The sequence below is a fragment of the Phocoena phocoena genome, chromosome 8, assembly GCF_963924675.1.
Source record: "Phocoena phocoena chromosome 8, mPhoPho1.1, whole genome shotgun sequence".
In the NCBI taxonomy this organism is placed as follows: domain Eukaryota; kingdom Metazoa; phylum Chordata; class Mammalia; order Artiodactyla; family Phocoenidae; genus Phocoena; species Phocoena phocoena.
The window spans coordinates 57,541,998-57,567,654 of NC_089226.1; the positions used below are offsets into that span (position 1 = coordinate 57,541,998).

Genomic DNA, 25,657 nt, shown 5'->3' on the forward strand with positions numbered 1-25,657 from the left:
CTCAACTGGTCAGGGAGAAACCTTAAGATAGCCATGCAGCCTAAGAAATCTCAAAGTGGGGTTTATGGGCAGATTTAAGGGATTATAGCATTCATATTATTTGTAATCAGAAATGTTTTAGGGCTTCCCTGGTGGCGCAGTGGTTGAGAGTCCGCCTGCCAATGCAGGGGACACAGGTTCGTGCCCCGGTCCGGGAAGATCCCACATGCCACGGAGTGGCTGGGCCCACGAGCCATGGCCGCTGAGCCTGCGCGTTCGGAGCCTGTGCTCCACAACGGGAGAGGCCACAACAGTGAGAGGCCCGCGTACCGCAAAAAAAAAAAAAAAATGCATTTGACTTATGTATACTGACAGGGAACGTACCTAAGAAATATTAAGTTAAAAAAAAAACAGAACATATTTCAACATAATTCAATTTTCATAAAAAAATATAAAATACATGTTTATATATATAAAGAAAACAATATAACTGATGTGAAAGAATTCCAAGGAGTCATCATGGAGAGGGTTATTCCCTGTCTATATCCATGAGCTTTGGGGCCCCTGTGTCTAGCAGTAACTTCTTCACTGTAAGAATACGATTATCTGATTACACTTTCAAAAGCTTCAAGTAGCTGACAGAATAGAATTTTCACCTGGGGGCGGGGGGGAGGGGGAGAGGACACTAGAAGCTCAAAGAATTACACGGCCTACCCAAGGTATATGGAAACAGAGTATAGAATCCAAGGCTTCAACTCCCTGTCTAGTGATGTTCTACAGTCCCCTACTGCGTGGAGCTAAATAGGGCAATGTTCCCAAGTCGAAGAGGAAAATGTGATAACTGGGATTTCTTATAAGCTGATTATAGTTTTAGGTACCAGGCTCAGCTGGAATTGTATTTATGTAAGACTAGAGGGACAATATTCCTATAGGTCACAGGATCTGGGCAACTGCCCAGTTCTCCTCTGACCATAGTGGGAAAATACTAGAAACGGTGCTGCTCACAACTCTGGAGCCAGACACAACAGGTTCAAATCCCAGCTCTAATGTTAGCCATGTGACAAATTATTCAATTTCTGTGCCTCTGTTTCCTCATCTATAAAATGGAGATAATATCAGTACCTACTTTCTTGGGACAGTTGTGAGCACTAGTGAGTTAATACATGTAAAGTACGTGGAACACTGCCTGGCACAAAGTAAGTACTGAGTGTCATCACTGTTATCACTGGAAAGCTAGCAGTTCTTCACCTACAGGTTCTCAAGGGCCTCTGACCAGTGACACAGCCTAGAAACAAAAGGAACCTATAGCAGTAAGACTGTTAACATGTGCTGCTCTGTTCCTTCCATCAAGACTATGACTCCATTTTTTCACATCTTCTTTCCTTTTATTGAAAAAAATTTTAGAAAATGGCAGTTGATAAAGGGCACAAACAAATCAACAGGGATATACTAGTGGAAAACATAGACAAAATAAAACTAAAAATGCCATTGGCTTCTTTAATTGGTTAAGAGCACAAAATGTAACAGGCAGAAAGTCTCTTTTAAGCAAATTAAAAAGCTGTGGGTTTTTTTCCCCCAATTTTCCCCAAGTCAGATATATACACACCCACAAAAATGGTGTGTGAAGGAAAACTGTCATACACAAGAAGTTGTATCCTGAATTAAGGGAAACAGCTGTTGAAATGGGAATTAACACAGTAAAGTCAGCAACAGGTTAACAATTTAAAAAACTGAGTCTTCAAATGCTGCATGGCACAAAGCTATACTATATAAAGTACTGCTAGGTATGAAGGAGGAAGTCTGTATGGTTTTTAGCAAAAATGCTTTTCCAGAAAAGCAAATCAAAACAATGCAATCAGCAGACCAAAGAGGCTACAGCTAGATATCAGAGCTACAACTTCTCATATCTGAGCTAGAAAATTCTATTTATACAGAATGGACTAAAATTTCAAGACAAAACTGACATTTTTTACATTTCTTACTTTATCCATATTAAGTTCTCTGTTTCTTTCTCCCTCACCCCTCAATTCAGCATGATCCAGCCAAAAGATGGCTGCTTTTAGAAGTGGCTATTTTATTTTCCTTTCTGTGGCAAGACTGTCATGAAGCCTGGATATCTCAGGCTCATATGCATCCATGACCAGGGTCCCGCTGTGGTCAAAAAATTTAGCAATGGATTTGGTGAACTCGGCTTCCCGTTGCTGCTTTGTTCTTCCACTGATGAAGGTCAGCTTCAGAGTGTATTTGTCATCGAACCTAAGCAAAGATAACAAATCAAAAACCAAACAGACATTCAGCCAGTAACAAGAGAGCACCAAGTGTTTTTGAAAAATAGGGCTGAGCTGGCTACCAGTGATATAGGGAACATACAACATTATCCTTTCCAGAAAAAAAAAAAAATTCCAGGGCACCTTCAGGATAGAAGTTCTGGTTCACAGGCGTTGCCATGTCTTCCCTGATTTAATTACTGTGTGCCTCCTTTACCTTGTCATAGATTGTTAAACCACACGGACCATCTTCTCTCACTGCTGGCCTTTGCTTCGTTGTTATGCTAGAAGAGTATTCCTAGTAGACACTTTTCTCCAGTCTCACCTGATTAGTGAGACTGATTTGTCTGTAACAAACGTTCCCATTTGTTAAGTTCATACTTGGGCATGAACTTTTCTGGGAAAATCTTCCCAAACTGGGTTAGATGTCTTGCCTTTGTCATCCATGCACCGTCAATTAATAGTCAACCCAATTACTCAGTGCCTATCATCTGCTAGGTCTAATGACAGGCTCCTATGCTGTCAGTGAAATTACCTATTGAAATGATAATTAGGTATTTTTGTTCTTCACGAGTCTCAGGGATTCTTTTTTTTTTAATTTTCACATATCACTTGTGAAATTTATTTTTTTAATTTTTTGGCTGCACCATGCAGCATGCGAGATCTTCCCTGACCAGGGATCGAACCTGTACCCCCTACATCAGGAACATGGAGTCTTAACCACTGGACCACCAGGGAAGTCCCTGTCTCAGGGATTCTTGAGGGCAAGGATTTTGTCTTATTTTCTATTCTTAGCTTGGAGTTTGTTGGGCAATCAAATTTTTATTGATAAATGAAGAACCCTTGTTTTCACAGATGTTCCTCAATTCCAGGCTGCTCAGTCCTTGATGCCTGTAATCAATCTAGTTCCAGGTTCTACCCTGATCCCAGGCCAGGGATATCTTTTACTACATGAACTCCAGAGATCCCTTAGCTACACCTTAAGGTATATTGAAGGCTTTTACTATCTCTACTTATTCAAGAGGGTTTATAACATCAACCCCTGACAGGCTGACATTTCTCCCCGCAACTGCACCTGTTTCTGTCTCCATTTAATTAGGGCATATTCGGTGGACTGTCAGGCTGGTATTATCTTTAGAGGAAGCAGAGGCTTGAGCCTCTGCTTTTTTCTGCACGTTTAAAACAGGAAAAGCACCACCTATTTTTCAGGATCACTGTTATGGTTTTAACAGTGCCTATCATTAACCAGTGCTCAAAAACATCATAGCTCAATAAATTGTTGTCTAGCCTTTACAAATAGCTAGGAGTAAAGGTCCTTGAATATTTTCAACACCTCAAAAATTTTTCTCAAGCTCTGATCAACTGCTGCTAACTGATATCACAGTAATTTTTGGACTTTTGAGCCCCGTTCCATGGCTCTGATGGCAGGACACGATCTAATGCATTTTTAAAAAGTTACTCATTAATTCAACAAATATTCAGGACTAACCATATATGTCAGGCAGTTTTGGATGCTAAGGATATACATCAGTGAATACAACAGACAAATGTGTCTTTTGAGACTTTTATCTTGCTGTGTGAGGGAACAATAAAATAAAAATTATGATATTCTTTTAAATATGGAAAGTCTTCACTGAGCAGATGTTTGAGCAGAGCCTAAAGAGGTAAGAGAACAAGCTATCTGGAAAAAGAATATTCCAGGCAGAGGACACACTAAATGCAAAGGCCCTGAGGCAAGCACGTGCCCAGAACGTCTGAAGAACAGAAAGGAGGCCAATGCAAACAGAATGGAGAGGGACAGGATAAAAGCCACAGGAGATGCGGAATGTGTGTCCATGGGTGTGGGGCTGCAAAGAATAGATAAGCATGGACTTCTAAGCTATGCTTAGGATTTCAGTCTTTATGTGAGAGGATTTTGCGCTGAGGATTGAGTTGATCTGCCTGACGTTTTAAAAGGATCATTCTGCCCACTGTACTGGAAAGAGACTGCGGGCAGGGAGAGCAGCTGCAGAGGTCCATTAGGACATTATTACAGTAACCTAATTGAGAGATGATGGCTGCAGTGGAGATAGTAAGTGGTTAGAATGAATATAATTAGAAGGTAGAGCTGACAGAATTTGCTGACAACCTATTCAAAGGATTGAGATAAAGGAGTTGTCAAGATGATTCCAGAGTTCTGGCCTGAGTAACTAGAAGGATGGAGCTGCCATCTATTTAGATGGGGAAAAGCAGCTTTAGGTAAGGGATAGCAGAGTTAGGTTTTGTATATGTTAATTTTGAAATGCTTATTAGGATCCAATGTCAAACAGAAAGCTGGGACATAGCTGGAGTTTGGAGAAGGTCTAGGACGAAAATACAGATTTAGAGATCTTCATCATTATAGAAGGTATTAAAGTCCTGAAAGTCTGGATAAGATTACACATAGTAAGTGAATATAGATAGAGAAGAGCTGCTAGGAACGAGCACTAGTGGCATTTCAAATTCAGAGACAGGGGATAATGAAGAATCACACAGGACTCTAAGGAACAGAGACTAAGGTAAGAAGAAAATTAGAAGGTTACAGTATCCTACACGCCTACTTTAAAAAAAAATTTTAACAAGGAGAGAGTGATCCACTGTTCAAATGCTGCTGACAGGTCAAATACGATGAGGAAAGAGAAGTGAAGATATGCAAATCCAAGAGATGATGGGAGAAGATAAAAGGGGAGCAGAGAAATGAGAAGACCATGTGAGGAGAATATGTGAAAAGAAAAACAACTTTTTCAGGTGGGAGAAATTACAACATATTTGTATGCCAGAAAGAATAACCAAGCAGAGAGGGAAACATCAAGTAAATGAGAAGGGATAGAATCGAGTGGACAAGTGGAGAAGAGGCTTCAGACAGGAACTGAGAAAGAAGGTAGAGTATGATGAGCACTGTGAGTGGATAATGATGGGGGAATTCTGACTGCTGCTATCCTCCCAGAAACAAAAGAAGCTGAGAGTGAAATGGGGGAGGAGGGCAAGAGGTTTGAGGATAGAGAAGAAGGTATGAAAGATCCTCTAGGATAGTGAGAGAGTAACTGCACTACAGAAATGCCACGGAATCTAAGCTAGGTAAGGAGGAAGTGAGACAATGAAGAGAAGAGGACCAGGGAAAAGGTGGTAGGCTCAATGGATTATGGATGCCACTGGGGCTGAAGAACTGCTGGGACAAGAGAACAAGAAGGAGATAAACTAGAAAAATATAAAGCAATGGTCAAAGAGTGGGATACTTAAAAATGAAATTATTGAAGGTAATTAGTTATCAGTAATAGCAAGATCTAGGGTATGTCCAGGGAAATAAGTATTTAAGACATGGCAGAAAACAAGATAATCAGAGGAGAGGAAGTAAAACTAAGAGGCCAGAGTACTGGAATAATCATCTACTTGGATACTGAAATCATCAATCAAGCCTTCTGAAAGGAGCTATGTTAAAGAGAGTGCCAATGAGCCAGGAGCCATCTCTAAGGAAAGAGGAGTGAGCTTGTATTTCACAACAGCAAGAAGGAACAGAGGTGGCATATTTCCTTTCCACAGACACCAACAATGTGGCAGTTGGTAAAAGTCAGCAGTGAATGTGAAAAAAGTCAGAACCCTCATATACTGCTAGTAGAATTGTAAAATGGTGCAGTTGTTTTGGAAAACAGTATGGCAGTTCCTCAAGCAATTAAAAAGAGTTACCATATGATCCAGCAATTCCTCTCCTAGGTATATTATATGAGAATTTGTCCACACAAAAACCTGTACATGAATGTTCACAGCAGCATTATTCTTAAAGGCCAAAAGGTGGAAATGACTCAAAGGTCCCTCAACTAATAAACGGATAAACAAAATGTGGTATATCCATGCAATGGAATATTATTTGGCATAAAAAGGAATGAAATATTGATAACATGGCTGAACCTTGAAAACATTATGCTAAGTGAAAGAAGCCAGTTACAAAAGATCACATATTACACGTGATTCCATTCATATGAAATAAACAGAACAGGGAAATGTACAGAGTAGACTAGTGGTTACTTCAGGTTGGGAGAATGAGGGGATAGGGAGATGATTGTTAAAGGGTACAGAGTTTCTTTTGGAGAGGATAAAAATGCTCTAAAGTTGACTGTAGGGGACTTCCCTGATGGAGCACTGGTTAAGAATCCGCCTGCCAATGCAGGGGACACAGGTTCGAGCCCTGGTCCAGGAAGATCCCACGTGCTGCAGAGCAACTAAGCCCGTGTGCCACAGCTACTGAGCCTGCGCTCTGGAGCTTGCGTGCCACAACTACTGAAGCTTGTGTGCCTAGAGCCCGTGCTCCGCAATAAGAGAAGCCACCTCAGTGAGAAGACTGTGCACCACAATGTAGGGTAGCCCCCGCTCTCTGCAACTAGAAAAAGCCTGTGCACAGCAACGAAGACCCAACGCAGCCAAAAATTAAATAAATAAATAAAAGTTGACTGTGGTGATGGTTGTAGACATCTTTAAAAACACTAGAAACCACTGAACTACTTTAAATAGGTGAAATATGGTACGGGAACTATATTTCAATAAAGCTGTTTAAAAAATACTTAAGTCAGAATGTAAATAATGAAATCAAGATGTTGCTAGGGTCTAGAATTCTGAAACTCTGCTTTAGGGGCCTGGCACAGGGTGCAGATTTATGACAGCTGAGACCAAAATGGCAGCTGTGAGTCCTGCCAGGAGATAAGAACTCAGGTGCAACATCAGAATGAAGGTCTGCTCCTCCTTACAGATACCTCCACAAGCTGGTAATGAGAGGCTGTTTGGCATTGATGCTACACTTACCTTCATATATGTGAGTAACTGTACTTAAAATTTGAGAGCCTACTATGTGCTAGGAACTATACCATGTGTTTTTAGGATAGTGACTGAGAGCATGAGTTCAGATGTGGCTAGATTCACTTTTGGGCTCTATAACCCTGGAATAATTCATTAAACCCTTTGGACCTGGGTTCTTATCTTTAAAATGGGTTGTTCTAAGGTTTAAATGAGACGGTGCAGTTGGCACAATACCTAGTATATAGTAAATGCTCAACAGATGCCATCTTTCATAATGCTTGGTATACAGTTGACCCTTGAACACTATGGGGGCAGGGGGAGGGTGTTAGAGGGTGTTAGGGGTGCTGATGCTCTGCGCAGCTGAATATCCATGTGTATGTAACTCATAGTCACTCCTCCATATAGGTGGTTCCTCTGTATCCACAGTTCCGAATCTGCAGATTCAACCAACCATGGGTTGTGCAGTACTTCAGTATTTACTATTGGAAAAAAAAGCCCATGTATAAGTGGACCCACGCAGTTCAAACCCCTGTTGTTCAAGAGTCAACTATATATACCAGTTGGCATCCTCACAAAAACTGTACGAATCATTTTTTACCCTATTAAAGCTCAAATAGTTTACCTGATATACCAAAAGTCACACAGCTAGAAAGAGACAAGCTGGAATTTGAACCCAGTTCTAGATACCTAGAAAGACCTGAGGTGTCAGCTGCACAAAGTTACACCCATTGCTGACTGAACTGTGCTTCTCTGAGTTGCCCAGTGCATTGTTTCAGAGATTCCTGATTGCACAGACTGCAGTCAGGATCACAGAAGACACAGAAGCTAATGCGGTTTTTCAAAGACAACTGACTTCATACCTTTGGCCTTTACAGATACATATATAGTTTATAGTTCTGCTCTCTAACTGGCTCAGTTTATTGGCCACAAGGAAAAAGAAAATCATTCTTTATTCTTCCACCAACGTACTTTCTCCCACAATTTATCCTCAGAGCACTTCTGTGATAATGGAATCTCAGAAGTGCAATACAAAGGAAAACCTTCTAGTTCACAATCCTTTCTTCATTTTATATGACTAGCACTATGATCTGCAAAGAGTAGGCATACAATAGTCTGTTGATAATGACTAACACCCAGAGAAAACCCAACATCAGGACTTAAGAATCTGTGAGGATAGTCATACCTTTTGAGACTGGACGACAGCTGCCAAATATCATCAGGATCCATCCCTGTGGGATCTTTCCTGTGGGCCACGAGAAAGATGCTCTTCTCCTTATATGAGGTATAAATGGTCAGGATCCCCATCATCACAAAATAGGTTCAGATAAAGTTAAGGGGAAAATACACAAACATACATACAAAAGAGAAATAACACAAACTGACAAGCAAGGGCTACAAAAACTTTCATAATGATAGGCCTAAAGAAGACAGTTTTGTCTTGCTGTAAGAACACTGAAAATTTAACTATTTCATTTTCATCCTTATGTTTATGCAAGAGAAGCAAGGCTCTCTCTGGTTAGTTCTGCAAAGAACATCTCAAAAAACAAGAAAGGAAAAAGGTACAGGACATAAATCGGCTCTCATCTTTCTGTTCAAGGACAACATATATAAAGAGATCCTCTATTACCTAGTTTGTCAAGACTTGTGCTTATTTCTCCATACAATACAAAACTAATAATCACAGTGGACTTGACCACACTCAACCAATTTCAAGGGTCATTAAAAGAGGAAAACTGACTTCAAATTAGTTTACTATAAGAGTCTCATGCTCTACCAAATGAGCTAGCTGGGCGACTACCACAATTTAGTTTACGAGAAGGACAACTACTTCCTCCACACATGTAGGCTTATTATTATACTCAGTTTTTGACAGTATTAACTATCATACTTGAGTACCTGTGTGCCAGAAACTGGCAAAAGAGCTTTGTGTACATGTGTCATTTAAATTTTATGAAAGGGACAGGCAGGAAAGTATAGCACAAAGTATGAGCTTTGGAGTAAAGTGGTCCTAGATTTGAACTCTGGCTTTTAACCAATGTGACATTGACAAATTACTCCTTATCCCAAGGCTTAATACTGTCACCTCTAAAATGGGGATAAAACCTGACTTTGTAGAATTGTCATGAGATTTAGTAATGGTATATATATTTTTAGTGTACACCACACAGAAGACATTTATAATGGTACTATTATTACGTATAAAAATGACATGATTATAAAAATGGCAAGATCGTGTTTTGTTTTAAACAAATATAATCAAACAAATGAAATTCCATCAAGGCCGTTCTCTTGGGAGGCCATATAATTATAATAAGGTTGCTGTCATTGTTCAAAGATCTTTGGAACTCTTTTGAGAACCGTCTCTAGAACCTATGGCATATTCTTCTGAACTGCCTTAATAGTGAAAAAGTTCATACTGGGATGATTTATCTGATACTGTAAGCAGTCAAGGTGCAAATTCTGTGACTATAATCTGAGATCAATTTGGATAATACCACTTTTGATCAGGACCTGCTTTATTCAATGGCTTTCTAACTGCCTCTGAAGAAAAATCCCCAAAGTGGAATTTTTAGAAATATTTCCGGCGGTTGTAAGATTGTTATGAAAAGTAAACTGCCTACCAAAATGACCTGTTTTCAACAACTAGGACATATCAGTATATAGCAGACATGCAATAGCATGAGGTGGCTATTTAGAATGAGGTAGTCCTATATATACTAATATGGAAAGACATTCAATATATTTTTTAAGTTAAAAAGAAAAGTTCAGTATGTATAGATTGACTTGGGGAGGAGGGAGTGGGGACCACAAGAAAACTATCAACATATTTAACTTTATATTCTAAATATAGTATAAAATCTCTCATTTGATCTTTATAATAATTCTGTGTGTATTACTCCTATTTATAAGTAAGCAGCATTCAAACAGTCTCCAAAAATTATCACAAAAACAACTTGAAATTTCAGACCCAGGTTCTCTAGCTGTTATACAAGCCACACCTATACCTCATGCTCAGTAACTCCCAGCCTAGCCCCTCAGCTTCAAGGAAACCTGACACAGATCTGAACCTCCAAAATCTGATCCTTTCCTAAAACAGGTATACCTTGGAGACATGGCGGGTTTGGTTCCAGACCACCACAATAAAGGAGTGTCAAAATAAACTGAATCACACAAATTTTGTTTCCCAGGGCATATGAAAGTTATGTTTACATATACTGTAGTCTATTAAGTGTGTAGTAGCATTATGTCTAAAAAAAACAATGTACACACCTTAATTAAAAAAGACTATTGCTAAAAAAATGCTAACCATCATCTGAGGCTTCAGCGAGTAGTAATCTTCTTGCTGGTGGAGGGTCTTGCCTCAATGTTCAGATGGCTGCTGACTGAGCAGGGTGGTGGTTGCTGAGCACTGGGGTGGCCATGGCAGTTTCTTAAAATAGGACAATGAAGTTCGCTGCATTCATTGACTCTGCCTCTCATGAATGACTTCTCTGTAGCATGCAGTGCTATTTCATAGCACTTCACCTGCAGAACTTCTTTCAAAATTAGAATCAATCTTCTCTCAAACCCTGCTGCTTTATCAACTAAGTTAATGTAATATTCTAAGTCTTTTGTTGTCATTTCAGAAATCTTCACATCTTCACCAGAAGTAGATTCCAGCTCAAGAAACTACTTTCTTTACTCATCCACAAGAAGCAACTCCTCATCTGTCAAAGTTTGATCATGAGATTGCAGCAATTCAGTCACACCTTCAGGCTCCACTTCCAATTCCAGTTCTCTTGCTGTTTCCACATCTGCACTGTCTTCCTCCACTGAGGTAATGAACCCCTCAAAGTCATCCATGAGGGATGGAATCAACTTCTTCCAAACTCCTGTTAACGTTTGATATTTTGTCTGCTTCCCATAAGTCACAAGTGTTCTTAATGGCATCTAGAATTGTGAATCCTTTCCAGAAGGTTTCAATTTACTTTGCCCAGATCCATCAGAGGAAATCACTATTTATGGCACTACAGCATTACAAAATGTATTTCTTAAATAATAAAATCTGAAGTTGAAATTACTCCTTGATCCATGGGCTGCAAAATGGATGTCGTGTAGCAGGCATGAAAACAACATTAATCTTGGTGTACATGTCCATCAGAGCTCTTGGATGACCAGGTGCATTGTCAATGAGTAGTAATATCTTGAAAGGAATCTTTTTTTCTGAGTAGTAGATCTCAGCAGTGGACTTAAAATATTCAGTGAACTATGTTGTAAGCAGATGTGCTGTCATCCAGGTGTGCTGTCGACCAGACTTTGTTGCTCCATTTATTGAGCACAGGCAGAGAAGATACAAAATTCTTAAGGGCCCTAGGATTTTCAGAATAGTAAATGAGCAAGGACTTCTATTTAAAGTCACCAGCTGCATTAGCCTCTAATAAGTGAGTCAGCCTGTCCTTTGAAGCTTCTCTCTAGCTATGAAAGTCCTAGATGGCACCTTCTTTCAATATAAGGCTGTTTTACCTACATTGAAAATCTGTTGTTTAGTATATATAGGCACCTTCATTAATTATCTTAGTTAGATCTGGATAACTTGCTGCAGCTTCTACATCAGCACTTGTTGTTTCACCTTGTACTTTTATGTTATGGAGATGGGTTCTTCCCTTAAACCTCATGAGCCACCCCATGTTAGCTTCAAACTTTTCTTCTGCAGCTTCCTCACCTCTCAGCCTTCTTGGTATTGAAGAGAATTAGCATGTTATTCTGGATTAGACTTTGGCTTAAGGGAATCTTGTAGCTGGCTTGATCTTCTATTCAGACCACTAAAACTTTCTCCATATCAGGATTAAGGCTGTTTCATTTTCTTATCATTCATGTGTTCACTGGAGTAGCACTTTCAATTTCCTTCAAGAACTTTTGCTTTGCACTCACAACTTGGGTAACCGGCACAAGAGTCCTAGCTTTTGGCCTATATCAGCTTTCAACACACCTTCCTCACTAAGCTTAATCATTTCTAAGCTTTTGATTTAAAGTGAGAGACATGTAACTCTTCCTTTCACTTAAACTCTTAGAAGCCACTGAAGGGTTATTAACTGGCCTAATTTCAATACTGCTGTGTCTCAGGGAATAGGGAAGGCCCAGAGGAGGGAGAGATGGAGAGATGGCTGGTCTGGAGCAGTCAGAACACACACAACATTTATCCATTAAAATGTTAGTTGTCTTACATGGGTGTGGTTTGTGGTGCCTCAAAAAACAATTACAATAGTAAAGTTAATGATCACAGATCACCATAACAAATATAATGATCATGAAAAAGTTTGAAACATTGTGAGCATTACCAAAATGTGACAGAGATACAAAGTGAGCAAATGCTGTTGGAAAAATGGTGCCAACAGGCTTCCTCAACACACAGGGTTGCCACAAACCTTCAATTTGTAAAAAAAATAATGCGCTATCTATGAAGCACAATAAAGCAAAGTGCAATAAAGTGAGGTATACCTATACCCTGGCATGAGTGGCTTGAAGCAACCTGGTCTAATGGGTTAAGTTCTAGGCTAGAAATGAGAAGAGCTGGGTCTCACTATTCCTATGTGTTTTCCTATTAGGTGCTCACACTTGGATTATAACCTCTACATTAATAACTAAACAGAATTAAAGATAAAATAACTGTATTGAATCTAAAATATCAATGATAATTATAACATAAATTTACAGATGCTCACATTTCATAATGTTAAATCGTAACATGAGCAGGCCCCAGGATGAAAGTTTGTTTTTTTGTAAGAAGAAGAGAAGAGTACCAGTAGAGATTTTAAAAAACTGTCAGTAGAAAACAAACCTGAGCTTAAAGGATATGATATAACGCACAAAGCCAAAACAGGTTTGGACTCTGGAAAGGGGTGCATATAATCCCAAATCAAAGCCACTATGGCGAAGAAACAGGAGATGGTACAGATGGTGAGGCGACCGTCAATTAGACCAAAATTCTCCACATACTTGTACTTTTCCAGAAGTACCTAGTGAGAAGAAGAAGGAAGCAAGCTAATAGGAATACCTCCCTCTTTGTATCTGCTTTTATTCTTAATTTCCATGATGAAAGTTATGTTAATCATATAAATGATCAAGTTGTTATCTCCAGTCAGAATTTTGCCACTCTGAGCGAAAAAAAAATTCAACCTGTTTACAAAGATCCCAGAGAAAAAGTTCATCAACTTCTCATACATTTTTTTTTTTAAATCCTCATCTCCCTAGAATGAAGCTAAACTTTTCTTTTCCCTTTTAAAATACAGAGATGACCCATCATGGCTGAATGCCCTATATTCCCTCAACCCTCTTGCCTCTAGGCTAATTAACCTCAAAAATGATAGATTACCAGCTTTCTAGAATTCAAAAATTAGAGATTCTGAAGAGAAATTTGAGGTAACTAACAATTACATTTTAACACCTGTTCCCCTATATACACTGTAAGGATTTTAGAAAATGCTTTCTGACTCAATTCCTAACACTGAAAACTAAAGTCATTCTAAGTCATAGAAGGAAAAAACCCTGCAAGAGATGTGCCATCAGCTGTATACATAGTAACAGACTCCCCGCTCCCCACCCCCAAAGAAAGTACCTTTTTGGCAGAATCATCCAAAGAATTTTTCACAGCTGATCCATCCCATTTGTCAATTTTTACAGGCTTATCATCAATCTTCCACTGTAAATCAAACAGATAAGTTGTGCGTTAAGAGATATGGCATCTTACTAAAAGTAAAATGAACTACTTCCTTAAGAGCATTCTCAAGTATATATAACATTTATTCTCTCTTCTGATGTTGGACAGCTAAAAGACAAAACACTTGAAAATGAAGTTGAAGGAGACTAGGTCACTAGAATCTGGTGGTACTCGTATGATGTTGCCAGTCTCCATGCTAGAAAGTCAAATGTACAAGGCCAAAACCAGAACACTTACATAGGCTGCAGAGACTATAGTGTGAACTCAAATATCCCATCCCCATTTTACTAAAATGTGGGAATAGAAAGGAATTGCACTTGTTCATCCTTTCATTCTGTGACTACAAAATCCAGACAATATACATCCATGAACTTTCGGATGCTAACAAAATGACAAAGGTCTCCTTTAATACATTTTTGTCTGCCAACAACTTTTATATTTTATCAGCATGTCTTAACTGTAGGAAAACAGCAAATCCAGTGTAGTCTGTTGGAAAGAACATTTTGAACTAAGTCCTATCAACAGTTAGGTACATGACTTTGTTCTGACTGAGAACAAGTTCAGAGATGCTGCATACAAGAAATAAAGATGGAACAAACATCTGTAAAACGTGAGAAGATTTTAAAGGAGTGTAGAAATATAATTCATCAAACTTAATTTTGTGATTCTATATACTATTACACAAAAAAGAAAAACTATTCTGTGAAGTTTGTTGGGGGAAAAAACATGAACTAAAACAGTCATACCTCAAGTGATTAAAACTCAATCAAGGCTTTCCCCTTTGTGTCTCATAAAAACAAGAATTTTCTTTGAGAAAATTACTAGTGGAAGCATGTTGTAATGATGATTCTCATAGCCTGCCAGCCTACAAATCACACGACACTTAATTTAAAAAATACAAATTGAACCAAGAAGAAATTCATAGGCTATCTAGCTAAATAGGTCGCTTACACTTAGTTTAGTAAATCCCATTTTGACAATAGCAAGCAAAAGAAAGAACTTGTATAGCCAGAATCCATAACAGAATTTGAACTATTTGTGAATCAAAGTCATTCAAAATTTTTTGGCTCGTTCCAAAAAAAAAAAAATTATGTTCTCAGAGAAACCCAGCCACCCATCACTACCTACAGTGCATCACAGAAAAGAAACTTGCCTCTACAATTCAGAGGATAACTTCTTGGCAATATTGGGGGATAAAACAGAGAAGCCATTACAACATGTGCTAAAATAGTCTCAGCTCTAACTCCACTGGTACCTAGAAGGATCTTCAGTAAGTGGTACAGGAACATTTCCAGTGAATTACATAAACAAGAAAGTTTATAATTGATTTCTGAAGAGATAGGAGCATCATCCATTCTGTGTAAATGAAAAACCTTAGCCTATATCAAAGCAAATAGCATCTCTGCTGTAGTACAGAGATACATCTGGGAAAAAAGGCAGGAAAATGGACATTTTCCATCATTCTCAAAAACTGCCCATCAACTAAAATGTACGATCCTGGTCATGTACTCTCTATTGCTATTCAGGACTATCTTCTTTCCCTCACTCTTCTCTTCCTCAACCCTAAGTGCAAATTACCTTCCTTTTGTAAGGATGTGGTAACTCTGCACACAATTCCTCTTCCCTGCATTCCCTCCTGTGTATTATAGATATGTGTATATTGAGCACAATCAACCATCACAAGTATTGACTTATTTAGTTATTATTTGCACCAACATCATACATATATATACATGGTTTAAAGAGTTCTGTAAGTTATAAAAAAAATAGCAGTCCTGCTTCCCCTCCCCTTAAGACTCTTTCTATTGTCATTTTCCACTCTCCAGAGACAGGCACTAATTTCAACTCCTTTGGCTGATTTTTTGGGTATCCACATCTCTGGGGGGAAAAAAAAAGTTTATATTATTATTTTCAGTTCTCAGCATTAAATCTATTGACTTTTCACCATGAAGGATGAGATTTAACCACTTCATCCCCTGCCATTTTCACATTTATTTTTCCTGCTCCTCCCTCACCATCTTTTTAATATAGTTATAGTAGATCAATATTGATTTGGTCTTATACCTTAGTTTTTGCTAGATCATTATTTGGAGGTTACAATATGACCATAAATGCTATTCACAGATGAGTCATGTGTATTAGGATTACTTTTTCTTTCCTGCATAGCTTTTTGCTTTTCTTGGAGCTACTATTGTTTTTGTTGCTGTTTTTAATCATACAACGTATTTCTCACCAATATATTCTCAAATTCTCCCTCAATTGTTTAACTCTCCTTTCAATATTTGCAATCATATTCAGCATTCTGTGAATTTCATCTTCCTGGAGAAATCTCTCTTGGAGCCTTCTGGACTGCTTCAATCTAGGTGGATTTTTTTCCAGTCCTGCTGTATTAACTGTCATCCTGGAATCTCCCTTTACTATGACCCAGGGAGTTCCATTAACCTTCTCTTGGGCTAATCCCCCTTTTCTTAGATACCATGCCTTACTCTTTTCTTGGTTAACTATTCCAGCCCCTGTCCATCATCTCCACCCTCCTCCCACCACTCAAATTTGTAAATTGAAATCCTAAACCACAATGTGATGGTATTAGGAGGTGGTGCCTCTGGGAAGTAATTAGGTCGTGAGGGTAGAGCCTTCATGAAAGGGATTAGTGCCCTGATAAAAAGACATGAGAGAACCTGCTTTTACTCTGTTTTAACCATGTGAGGATACGAGAAAGTTGTCCGTAACCAGTTAAGAGGGCTGTCACTAGACCCAACCATTCTGGCACCCTGATCTCAGACCTCCCATCCTCCAAAACTGTGAGAAATAAAGTTTGGTCGTTTAAGCAATCTAGTCTATGGTATTTTTGTGAGAGCAGCCCAAACTGACTAGCATCCTCCTTTTACAGATAACACTAAGGGTTTAAGAAATTTGCCCAAGGTGAAAGCTAGGAAGTGGTAAAGCTGGGACTCAATCAAGTTTTCATAATTTCAAAACCTGTGCTCTTTCATTATTCTACACTGCTTCCCACAAAATATAAGGAAAGGAATTATTAGCCATAAAAACAAAAGGACACAGACCGCTGAAGTGACAGCCATACAAAGTATCTTGATTCTTATCTAATAAGTTATAGTTAATAACAAAAAAAATCTTAAAAAGATTTTAATCTTGAACATGCCAACAAAACCTGCAGAATACAAAATATTTGGAATTTTCCATTTTCCTCCAGTTAAAACCAACTGCTATTTGACTGAAAATACAGTTCAAAAAGTCCTATCTTAAAGAAATTACTTCCCTGCCACTATCAACATAAAACACTTTATCAAACCAGCACACTGATGCCAGACCTGGATGACGAACCATACACAAAAATTATGCATTTGATGGCTTTGACAGAACATTACAAAGACTCACTTCAGTTATTCTCCACTGCAAATCTGAATAATAAAAAGATTTTAGTAGCAGTGAAAACAGAAGTAAAGTTATGCAGTGATAAAGACCTCCGTGGATTGCTTCATAACGTTCCTTAGCTTGACAACTGGGCAGTAAGGCTCAAAGGATTCCTCAATTCACACTGAAGAGATGAAGGATACCAGAAGTGAGCTGTGCCAATGGAAGGACCCTGCTCTGATTTTAAAAGAACTGAGCATGGCTCTAAGAAAAATTAATAAACCTTTTTTCTCTCTTCTTTGATCTCTCTCAGTTTACAAAGTGGATGTAGGCTGCAAAGGGGGAAGGTAGTAGGAGATGAAGCACATGACGGAGGGAGCATATCCTAGATGGCCTTATTTACTAGGCTAGGGGACTTATTCTGAAACAAGCAGTGGAGAATATTTTAAGCAGGTGAACAACATAATCAAACTTACGTTTTTTTAAAAAGTCATTTTTAGTGGCAACCTAGCAGATGGTCTGGAGGGGAGTAACAATGGAGATAAACACATCAGATGGGGCCTGATTTAGATGCAGGGCCTGAATTAGAGCAGCAGCAAGGGGATGAAAGGGGATTATTTATGAGGTAGAATTGGCAGGACTTAACATCAGACTAGTTACAAGAAACATGAAAGAGAGAAGATAGAGATGACCATTCTACTAGAATTCGGGCTTAGATAACTCTCTGAGCTGTCATATTGTTTTCCAAGAGAAGAAACAGAGGAGGAAAAAGGAGAAATACCCATTTGTATATGATGAGTTTGAGATGTTTAAGCTCTACAGTTACACTGATTTCAGAATTTTCTAAACCAAAATAAGATTATGAAAACTGATGGCAGACTCAGAAGCTGAGATACTATTTGAGTTGGAAATACGTACCCCTACCTCCCATATGCACTCATTTGGCAAAAGATCAGAAAGCAGTAAGTTCAAAATAAGAAAAAAATGTTCAATTTGGGGAGCAAACGATGTCTGTCTTGAGAATGCTTACTGTCATCTAATTTAGATTCCAATTAAGGAATACCAGGATATCTCAAAGAGAGACATTATAGCTCCTGGCAACATACTTAATCTTCAATTTCCATCTATTTTTTATAAAAATGGGCAAGAAATACTGCGAAGAAAATTACTTGCTTAATAGTGGCTTATTATTGGCTGCAGTTATCACTGGAGTTAAGTTGGAAGTTAGAAATGACCACATGATAATTATGAGCATGAGTATCAGTGGCAACACCAGAGTAACTGGAGGTAAGTAGACTGGATCTGGCTACTTAAGTCTAACGTACCTAACAGATATCAAAGTGGAGATGGCAAACATTTAGACATATAAATCTGGGCTCAGAGGAGAGGTCTAGGTTGTAAATATAAATGTGGAAGTCATCAACTTAAAGATGGAATTTAAGCCATGACACTGTTTATCTCCTTGGGATGAGTGTACATGGAGAGGGCCAGGGGCTTGCTGATATTTACAAGTCAGAAGAAAAAATAACAACAATAAAGACAGATAAGTGGAGAAAGAGGAAAACCAGGGCAAGTGGTGTTCTAGAGGCCACATAAAGATAATATTTCAAGAAAGAAGTGATCGATGAGTCAAATACTTAAGGCCAGGTAATAAGAAAAACCACTACGATTTGACAAGACGGAGGTCAGAACAGAGAAATGGTGCAGGCAACAGCTAAAGAAGGGACTTGAGCTGATAGAGGTTGTTAAAATCTTTGATACCACTGTGTATATAGTGGTAAATAGTTAAAAAAAATAATAGTTTGAAGCTTTAAAGGTTACTCCATAAACCCTGTAAAAATAAAAATAATGTTTTTAAAATTGAGATCTAATTCACATATAAAACTCACCATTTAAAAACATACAATTCTGGCCTTCCCTGGTGGCACAGTGGTTAAGAATCTGCCTGCCAATGCAGGGGACATGGGTTCGAGCCCTGGTCCGGGAAGATCCCACATGCCACGGAGCAACTAAGCCCGTGCACCACAACTACTGAAGCCCACGCGCCTAAAGCCCGTGTTCTGCAACAAGAGAAGCCACCACAATGAGAAGCCTGCACACTGCAACAAAGAGTAGCTCCCGCCCACCGCAACTAGAGAAAGCCCACGTAGCAACGAAGACCCAACGCAGCCCAAAATAAATAAATAAATTTTAAAAGTAAAATGTACAACTCAGTGGTTTTTATTATATTCACAAGGTTGTGCAATCATCACCATCTAATTCCAGAACATTTTCATCACCCCCAGAAGAGACCCTATTCCCATAAGCAGTCACTCCAATTACTACCACCCCACCCCCAGCCTTGGCAACCACTAATCTACTTTCTGTTTGGGTGGATCTGCCTATTCTGGACATTTCATATCTATGGAATCATATAATATGTGGCCTTTTGTGACTGACTTTTCTCACTTAGTATAACATCTTCAAGGTTCATCCATGTTGTAACGTGTCAGTATTTCATTCCTTTTTATGGCCAAATAATGTTCTACTACATGGATATACCACACTTTTATGGGTTGCTTCCACCCTTTGGCTATTGTGAATAATGCTGCTATGATCATGTGTACAAGTTTTTGTGTAGACACACATTTTCAATTCTCTTGAGTTTATAACTAGGAGTGGGATCTGCTGAGTCATATGGTAACTCTTCTTAACTTTCATCATTTTACATTCCATCAGAAATGTAGGAGGGTTCCAATATCTCCACATCTTCACCAATAATGGTTATTTTCTTATTTTATTATAGCCATACAACTGGTATCTCATTGTGGTTTTGATTTGCATTCTCTAATAACTAATGGTGTTGAGCATCTTTTCATGTGCTTACTGGCCATCTGTATATCTTCTATGGAGAAATGTCTATTCACATCTTTTATCCTTTTTTTTGCTTTTTTTAAAATCAACGTTGGGGAAGCAATAACAGGTTCTTTTTTAAAAAAAATATTTATTTATTTATTTTTGGCTGCACTGGGTCTTTGTCGCTGCATGCGGGCTTTCTCTAGTTGCAGTGAGTGGATGCTACTCTTTGTTGCGGGGTGTGGGCTTCTAATGGCGGTGGCTTCTCTTGTTGCAGAGCACGGGCTCTAGTAGTGCAGGCTTCAGTAGTTGTGGTACATGGGCTCAGTAGTCGTGGCTCATGGGCTGTAGAGCGCAGGCTTGGTAGTTGTGGCGCATGGGCCTAGTTGCTCTGTGTCATGTGGGATTTTCCCGGAGGGATTGAACCCATGTCCCCTGCGTTGGCAGGCAGACTCTTAAACACAGCGCCACCAGGGAAGTCCGACATCCTTTATTCTTTTAAAAACTGGTTTGTCTTTTTATTATCGAGTTGTAAGGTTCTTTATATAGTTTAGGTACTAGACCCTTACCAGATATATGATTTGCAAACATTTTCTCTCATGCTGTGGACTGTCTTTCCACTTTCTTGATAATGTCCTTTGACACGAAAAGGTTTTTAATTTTGATGAAGTCAAAAATAATGAGTTTTGAGATGCTTTTAAAGTTTAGTTTGAAAAACGGTATTAAAAGCCTGCATCTTGTTTCTTTAAACACAAACACACACATCACAGTACTGCCATAAAACTGTTCACCCTCTTTGTCAGAGCTGGGTTAGGGTACAGGCATACTACCCTGTTCGAGTCTGGCAAGCTAAGATCCCACTGAAGAGAGCAAAAGAGTATATATGACCTATCTAAGGACACATGTTGGTGGGTGACAAAGCCAAGGCTTCAGCCTAGGTCTTCCAACCTCAAAACAGATGCTCTTTCCACTACTACATTAGCTAGCACATGGTCTGCTCCAGTATGAGAGGCAATGTACTAATAAGTAAGGTAAGAGTACTGGATTAAGAGCTGGGAAGCCAGGTTCTGGAATTGTAACTAACTCGCTGTGTGCTCTTGAACAAGTTGCTTCATCTTCCCCTCTCCAACTGTGTCCATGTGTATAAAATGAGGAGGCTGAACACATGAACTTCAAGGTCTCTTCATTATAAACATTTTCGAGAAAACACTATTGATTAAGCAGAATAGTTAAAAACCAAACAAGAAAAAAACCCCTTAGTTCTCAACCTGGATGTGACTGTTAAACTGTAGAGGAAATAAATAAATAAACAGCTATGTGTGAAAACATGCAGCTGTCCAGGCCCCACCCCCAGAGAATCTGATTCAGGTCTGGGATGAGGTCCAGAAATCTGTATTTTTAACTAAAACCCCAAGAAAGTCTGATGTAGACAGTCTTCATATGTTATAAAAAATATTATCTAAGGAAGCTGAAATCCAGAGTAACAAGCTAGTTAGTGGCAGCTATACATGTTTTGCTGAGTGCTTACTATGTGCCAGGAACCACTTTTTAAGGTAAATACTATTATTATCCCCAATTTACAGATGAGGAAACTGAGATACAAAGAGATTTATTAGCTTGCCCAAGAACATATATCTGTTAAGTGGCAGAGCAAGGATTCAAAGCCAGCCAGCCAGCCTGGTTCCAGAACCTATGTTCTCAGCTACTAAGGTATAAAAGGGGTACTTTAAGATCAGGTTGACAGTTCAGCCAGGAGATAGAAATCCACATATGAAGTTAAAAGGGCCTGGATATAACTTCTAGAAAGCATGGTTTAATACCACATGTCAATTTTAATAGCCAAAACAATTTTAATAGCCAAAAAACATCCAGCCAGGAGACAGAAATCCAACTATGAGGTTAAAAGAATTTGGATATAGTTCTGGAAAGCATGCTTTAATGCCACATGTCAATTTTAATAGCCAAAACAAATTAAGCAAACAATTTTTATAGCCTGCTATGTAGAACAAAATGCTTTGATGTATTTTGGGAAAAATAACTTACTGCAATGATCTAAGTTATTCTGTGATGGAAGCTGGAAGGTTATATTTGCATACCTATCTTTAAGATCAGGAAACTAAAATTGCTTTGTTCTCAAAGTCAGTTTCATAGAAGCAGAAACTCACATCTGCTTAGGGAAAACTACAAGCACGTTTGCATCTCTTTATTACATTTCTTCATGGCAAATAAAACCAAAGCTGCAAGAAATAAAATAAAAACCCTCCAAAAAATCAAGACAAATCAAATTAAAGAAACTGTAAGGTAACAGCCTCTCATTCCCACAGAGCGAAAGCTTCTCTATTCATTCAGCTCCTGCTCCACTGAGAGTAACATCTTTTCCCCATTTTCTCTTCCACAGTACCCTCAGTTTTCAAATAGAGGCTTCATCCTCTAAGGCAGTTTCTGAAGACTGGGGTGGCAGATCTGAAGTTTTTTCTCTGCTAAATTCAATGCTCCAAGTATTTATTCTGTGTTGATCACTATAGAGAACGTCTCATGGGAAACTGGACAAATTGGTAGAACAATATAAAACAGTATGTCATATTAAGTGACAGCTGAATTCCCATGTGCAATAAATGCCAGAGACTTCAGAGGAAAAACAACTCAATGTAAGGCTGAAATGAAGTTCTCCAAAGAAAAAGCACCTAAACAGCTCCTGACTTATTTTCTCTCTCCTCGGCCCCTCACTTCTCAGTTAATTCTGCCAAGTGCTCCTTTCTGAGGCCTTTTATCTATCTCTGCTACTCAAGTTAGGGTTCTCCTCACCATATCATTCTATTTTTATAGCCCTGTACAAAGAACATTTACCAATATTATGACTTAATATTTACAACAAGCCTACCATATGTATGGGCATACACAGTGTACACATAACGAAATTTATGTTCAGTGATATCATAACTTATCCAAGAACATGTAGTTTTTAACATGCTGCACTAGAACTCAAACTTGTCTTTCTTTTTATATTAAACCCCATATACTAGTATGGTATGAGGCCTTATTAGAAGACTTCTAATTTCTGCCACTCCGAACTATTTGAATAACTTTTCTAAAACCACTTTATATATTAGGCTCAAAAACCTTCAACAGACTTCCTTCCTACTTCTACTTCAAGCAAGCCATGCCCTTCTTCATCTGATTCTACCTATTTGTCTTTACAGGTCTCTTAGAGCAGCGGTGCCCAACCTTTTTGGCAGCAGGGACCAGTTCTGTGGAAGACAATTCTTCCACAGACCGGGGTGGGTGGACGGGGATGGTTCAGGCAGGTAATGCGAGCGATGGGGAGTGACAGATGAAGCCTTGCTCGCTGGCACCCCATTCACCTCCTGCTGTGCGGCCCGGTTCCTAACAGGAACTGGGGGTTGGGGACCCCTGTCTTAGAGAACAGTCAACTCAGTACCTGAGAAACATCAGGCACCGTGTACCTTTGTTCAAGGACATTCTTAACTGGTAGGCTGTCTGTCTCTCTCTCTCTCTCAAAATAAGGTCCCAGTTCCACTCTCAAACATGAGGTCTTTCCCTAGGGCTCTCATCCCCTTATCAATTAGATCTCAGGGATCATTCTCTCACTTTAACTTCTCTAAAAAGTACACATGTGAATACCAAATAGTTTTATGTTTAATATTTTGGGTACCCCATGCCCTATACTCAGCTATACTGAGTACTTTCTGACAGTAGGATTCTTGATTATTTTCCTCTGCCATTACACCTCTGTATTAGATACTATAGGTTACAGAGATCATTAACATATATCATCTCATTTGATTCTCCCCAAAACCCTAATATTTCAGGTGAAGAAAGGAAAGCTTGGTGAGGTTAAATGACTTGCCAATCTTCATACAGTTTGAAACTAGCAGATCTACGTCAAAGCCCAAATCTTCTGACCCCCAAACGCAGGTTCTTCCAAAACGCACTGATGCCATACACTTTTCAGTAATCACTGCCTTAGCAGACTGTCCATGCTTAATGTTTGCTGGTGATGATCCAAGTGGAACAAAGAACAAGAGCACTCAATGGGACAGAATAAACATAGGCCGTGAGGTGTTCACCCAGCAGGAAGGCAGGATCTGTGTATGAAAATGACCATCAATTCTCAACACCTTCACACACCTTGGAGCGATTTATCATCCCAACTCCCAGAACATGTTCCTATCTCTTAAGAAGGGTTAAGAGTGTGAGAACCATGTAATTCAAAACCAATGACACCCAAAAAGAGAAGCAAAAACATCTGGATCCAAACCCCTCAATATGATCATGTATTCATTTCTTAAGCACCTACCACGTGTTAAGCACAGAGAAGTCTGAAAGCTGTTTTCAATTAAAGGAAACAATCCTGACTATTTACTATGTTAAAGACCCCATGCTTAACATTTCTCATCAAACTGGCTTAGGGCCCTACAATGAGAGAACTGGAAGGAACCTTAGGGTACATTAAGGCTAAGTCCCTCATTTTACAGATGAGGAAACAAAACACAGGGAGAACAAGCACATTTCAAGGTCACACAGCTAATTAGAGGCAGAACCAGTACTAGGACCCAGACCTACACGCCAATTGTTTCTCTCGAGATGCTATGCAAAGGGCAAGAAGGGCCAACCCAGGAAAAGAATCTTCCTTTTTTTCTTTTCTTTTAAGCCCTTGTTGTTAGGACCACATTAACACAAACAAACAAAAAACAAAACAAAAAACCACAACTGGATGGGTAGAGGGGGAGAAGAGGTAAGCCTGAGCAGGTAACAAGCTCATGAATACGATTCACCTAGGGCACTTGGCGTGGAGGGGGGGAGGGAAGGAAGGGGGAGGGTGAAGAAGGAGAGAGGAAAAAAGATAAATCTTAAAGGCTTCCTATCAGCGCGTAGGGGAAGTCAATACTCGAAGCTCAGTATTCGAGGTATCGAGATAAAACGCCTAGAAACTTCAGTAAGCAAATGGCCCAAAGCACTCTAGAATATGTAGCAGCACGCAAGTGTGGCGGTCGTGATGGGGAGATTGGAGACTACTGACTTCGAACAGCGGCTTTCATTCAGTCAGGATTCACATTTCCCTGTCGGTGAAATGGGCACATTCAACAGTGGCCCCCAGCACCACCAAGGAAAAGCGATGGCTGCACTGAAATGTGAGAATAATCGAATATTCCTAAGAAGCTGTAGTGGCCGGCATTAAGGACCGAACACTTCCGAGAAGTAAAGAAGTCCTAAAGAGGAGAGAGCCCGGGTTTGAGGTGTGTAAGGAGCTGGCTACAAGCGCCCGTAGGGTTCCCACGGTGGGCCAGACGAGCACTCCCTCTGGGAAGCCGCAGAAGAGGGGGCGAGGATGGGAAAGGGGGCTCGCCGCCTCCCGGGCGTCCCCAGGCCTCGCCTGCCCCCAAGAACCGACTTCTCACCTTGTCCAGCAAGCCGCTGCGGCTACTGCCTGTCCCACAGCTGGAACCACTTCCAGCCCCACTACTGCCTCCGCCACCACCAGTTCTCCCTCCCTGAGCAGCCGCCGCCGCCATCTTGCTTGCTTCTGTGTCTCCCTCCCCTCCTACTTGTCCGAAGCCGACTGGCTGGAGCTGACGGCGTGACGTGCAGCGCGGAGTCCATCGGGATCCGTAGCTGGGGCTGGCTGACGCGAGGTTGCCAGCGGAAGTGGCCGCGGGGTTGCCGGAACTTGTAGTAATTA

At 39.6% G+C, this 25,657-nt stretch overlaps 1 protein-coding gene across 1 annotated transcript; it reads right to left on the reverse strand.

The window, feature by feature from the left end:
* Positions 1 to 1,342: 1,342 nt before the first annotated feature.
* SPCS2 (signal peptidase complex subunit 2) lies at positions 1,343 to 25,517 on the reverse strand. Its single transcript, XM_065882853.1, has 5 exons — positions 25,377 to 25,517; positions 13,648 to 13,731; positions 12,888 to 13,048; positions 8,236 to 8,370; positions 1,343 to 2,235 (listed from the first exon to the last, which is right to left on the reverse strand). Exons 1-5 carry the CDS (start codon positions 25,488 to 25,490, stop codon positions 2,049 to 2,051), a joined length of 681 nt encoding a protein of 226 aa, XP_065738925.1. The 5' UTR covers positions 25,491 to 25,517; the 3' UTR covers positions 1,343 to 2,048.
* Between the last annotated feature and the right edge of the window lie 140 nt (positions 25,518 to 25,657).

Coding starts and splice junctions, on each gene's coding strand:
- SPCS2 (XM_065882853.1), bottom strand. CDS start 25,490: ATGGCGGCGGCGGCTGCTCAGGGAGGGAGAACTGGTGGTGGCGGAGGC. Junction 8,371..12,887: donor TTGGCTTTGTGCGTTATATC/ATATCCTTTAAG, acceptor CTTTATCTGAAC/CTATTTTGTGATGATGGGGA. Junction 2,236..8,235: donor CTGTCGTCCAGTCTCAAAAG/GTATGACTATCC, acceptor ATCTTTGCTTAG/GTTCGATGACAAATACACTC.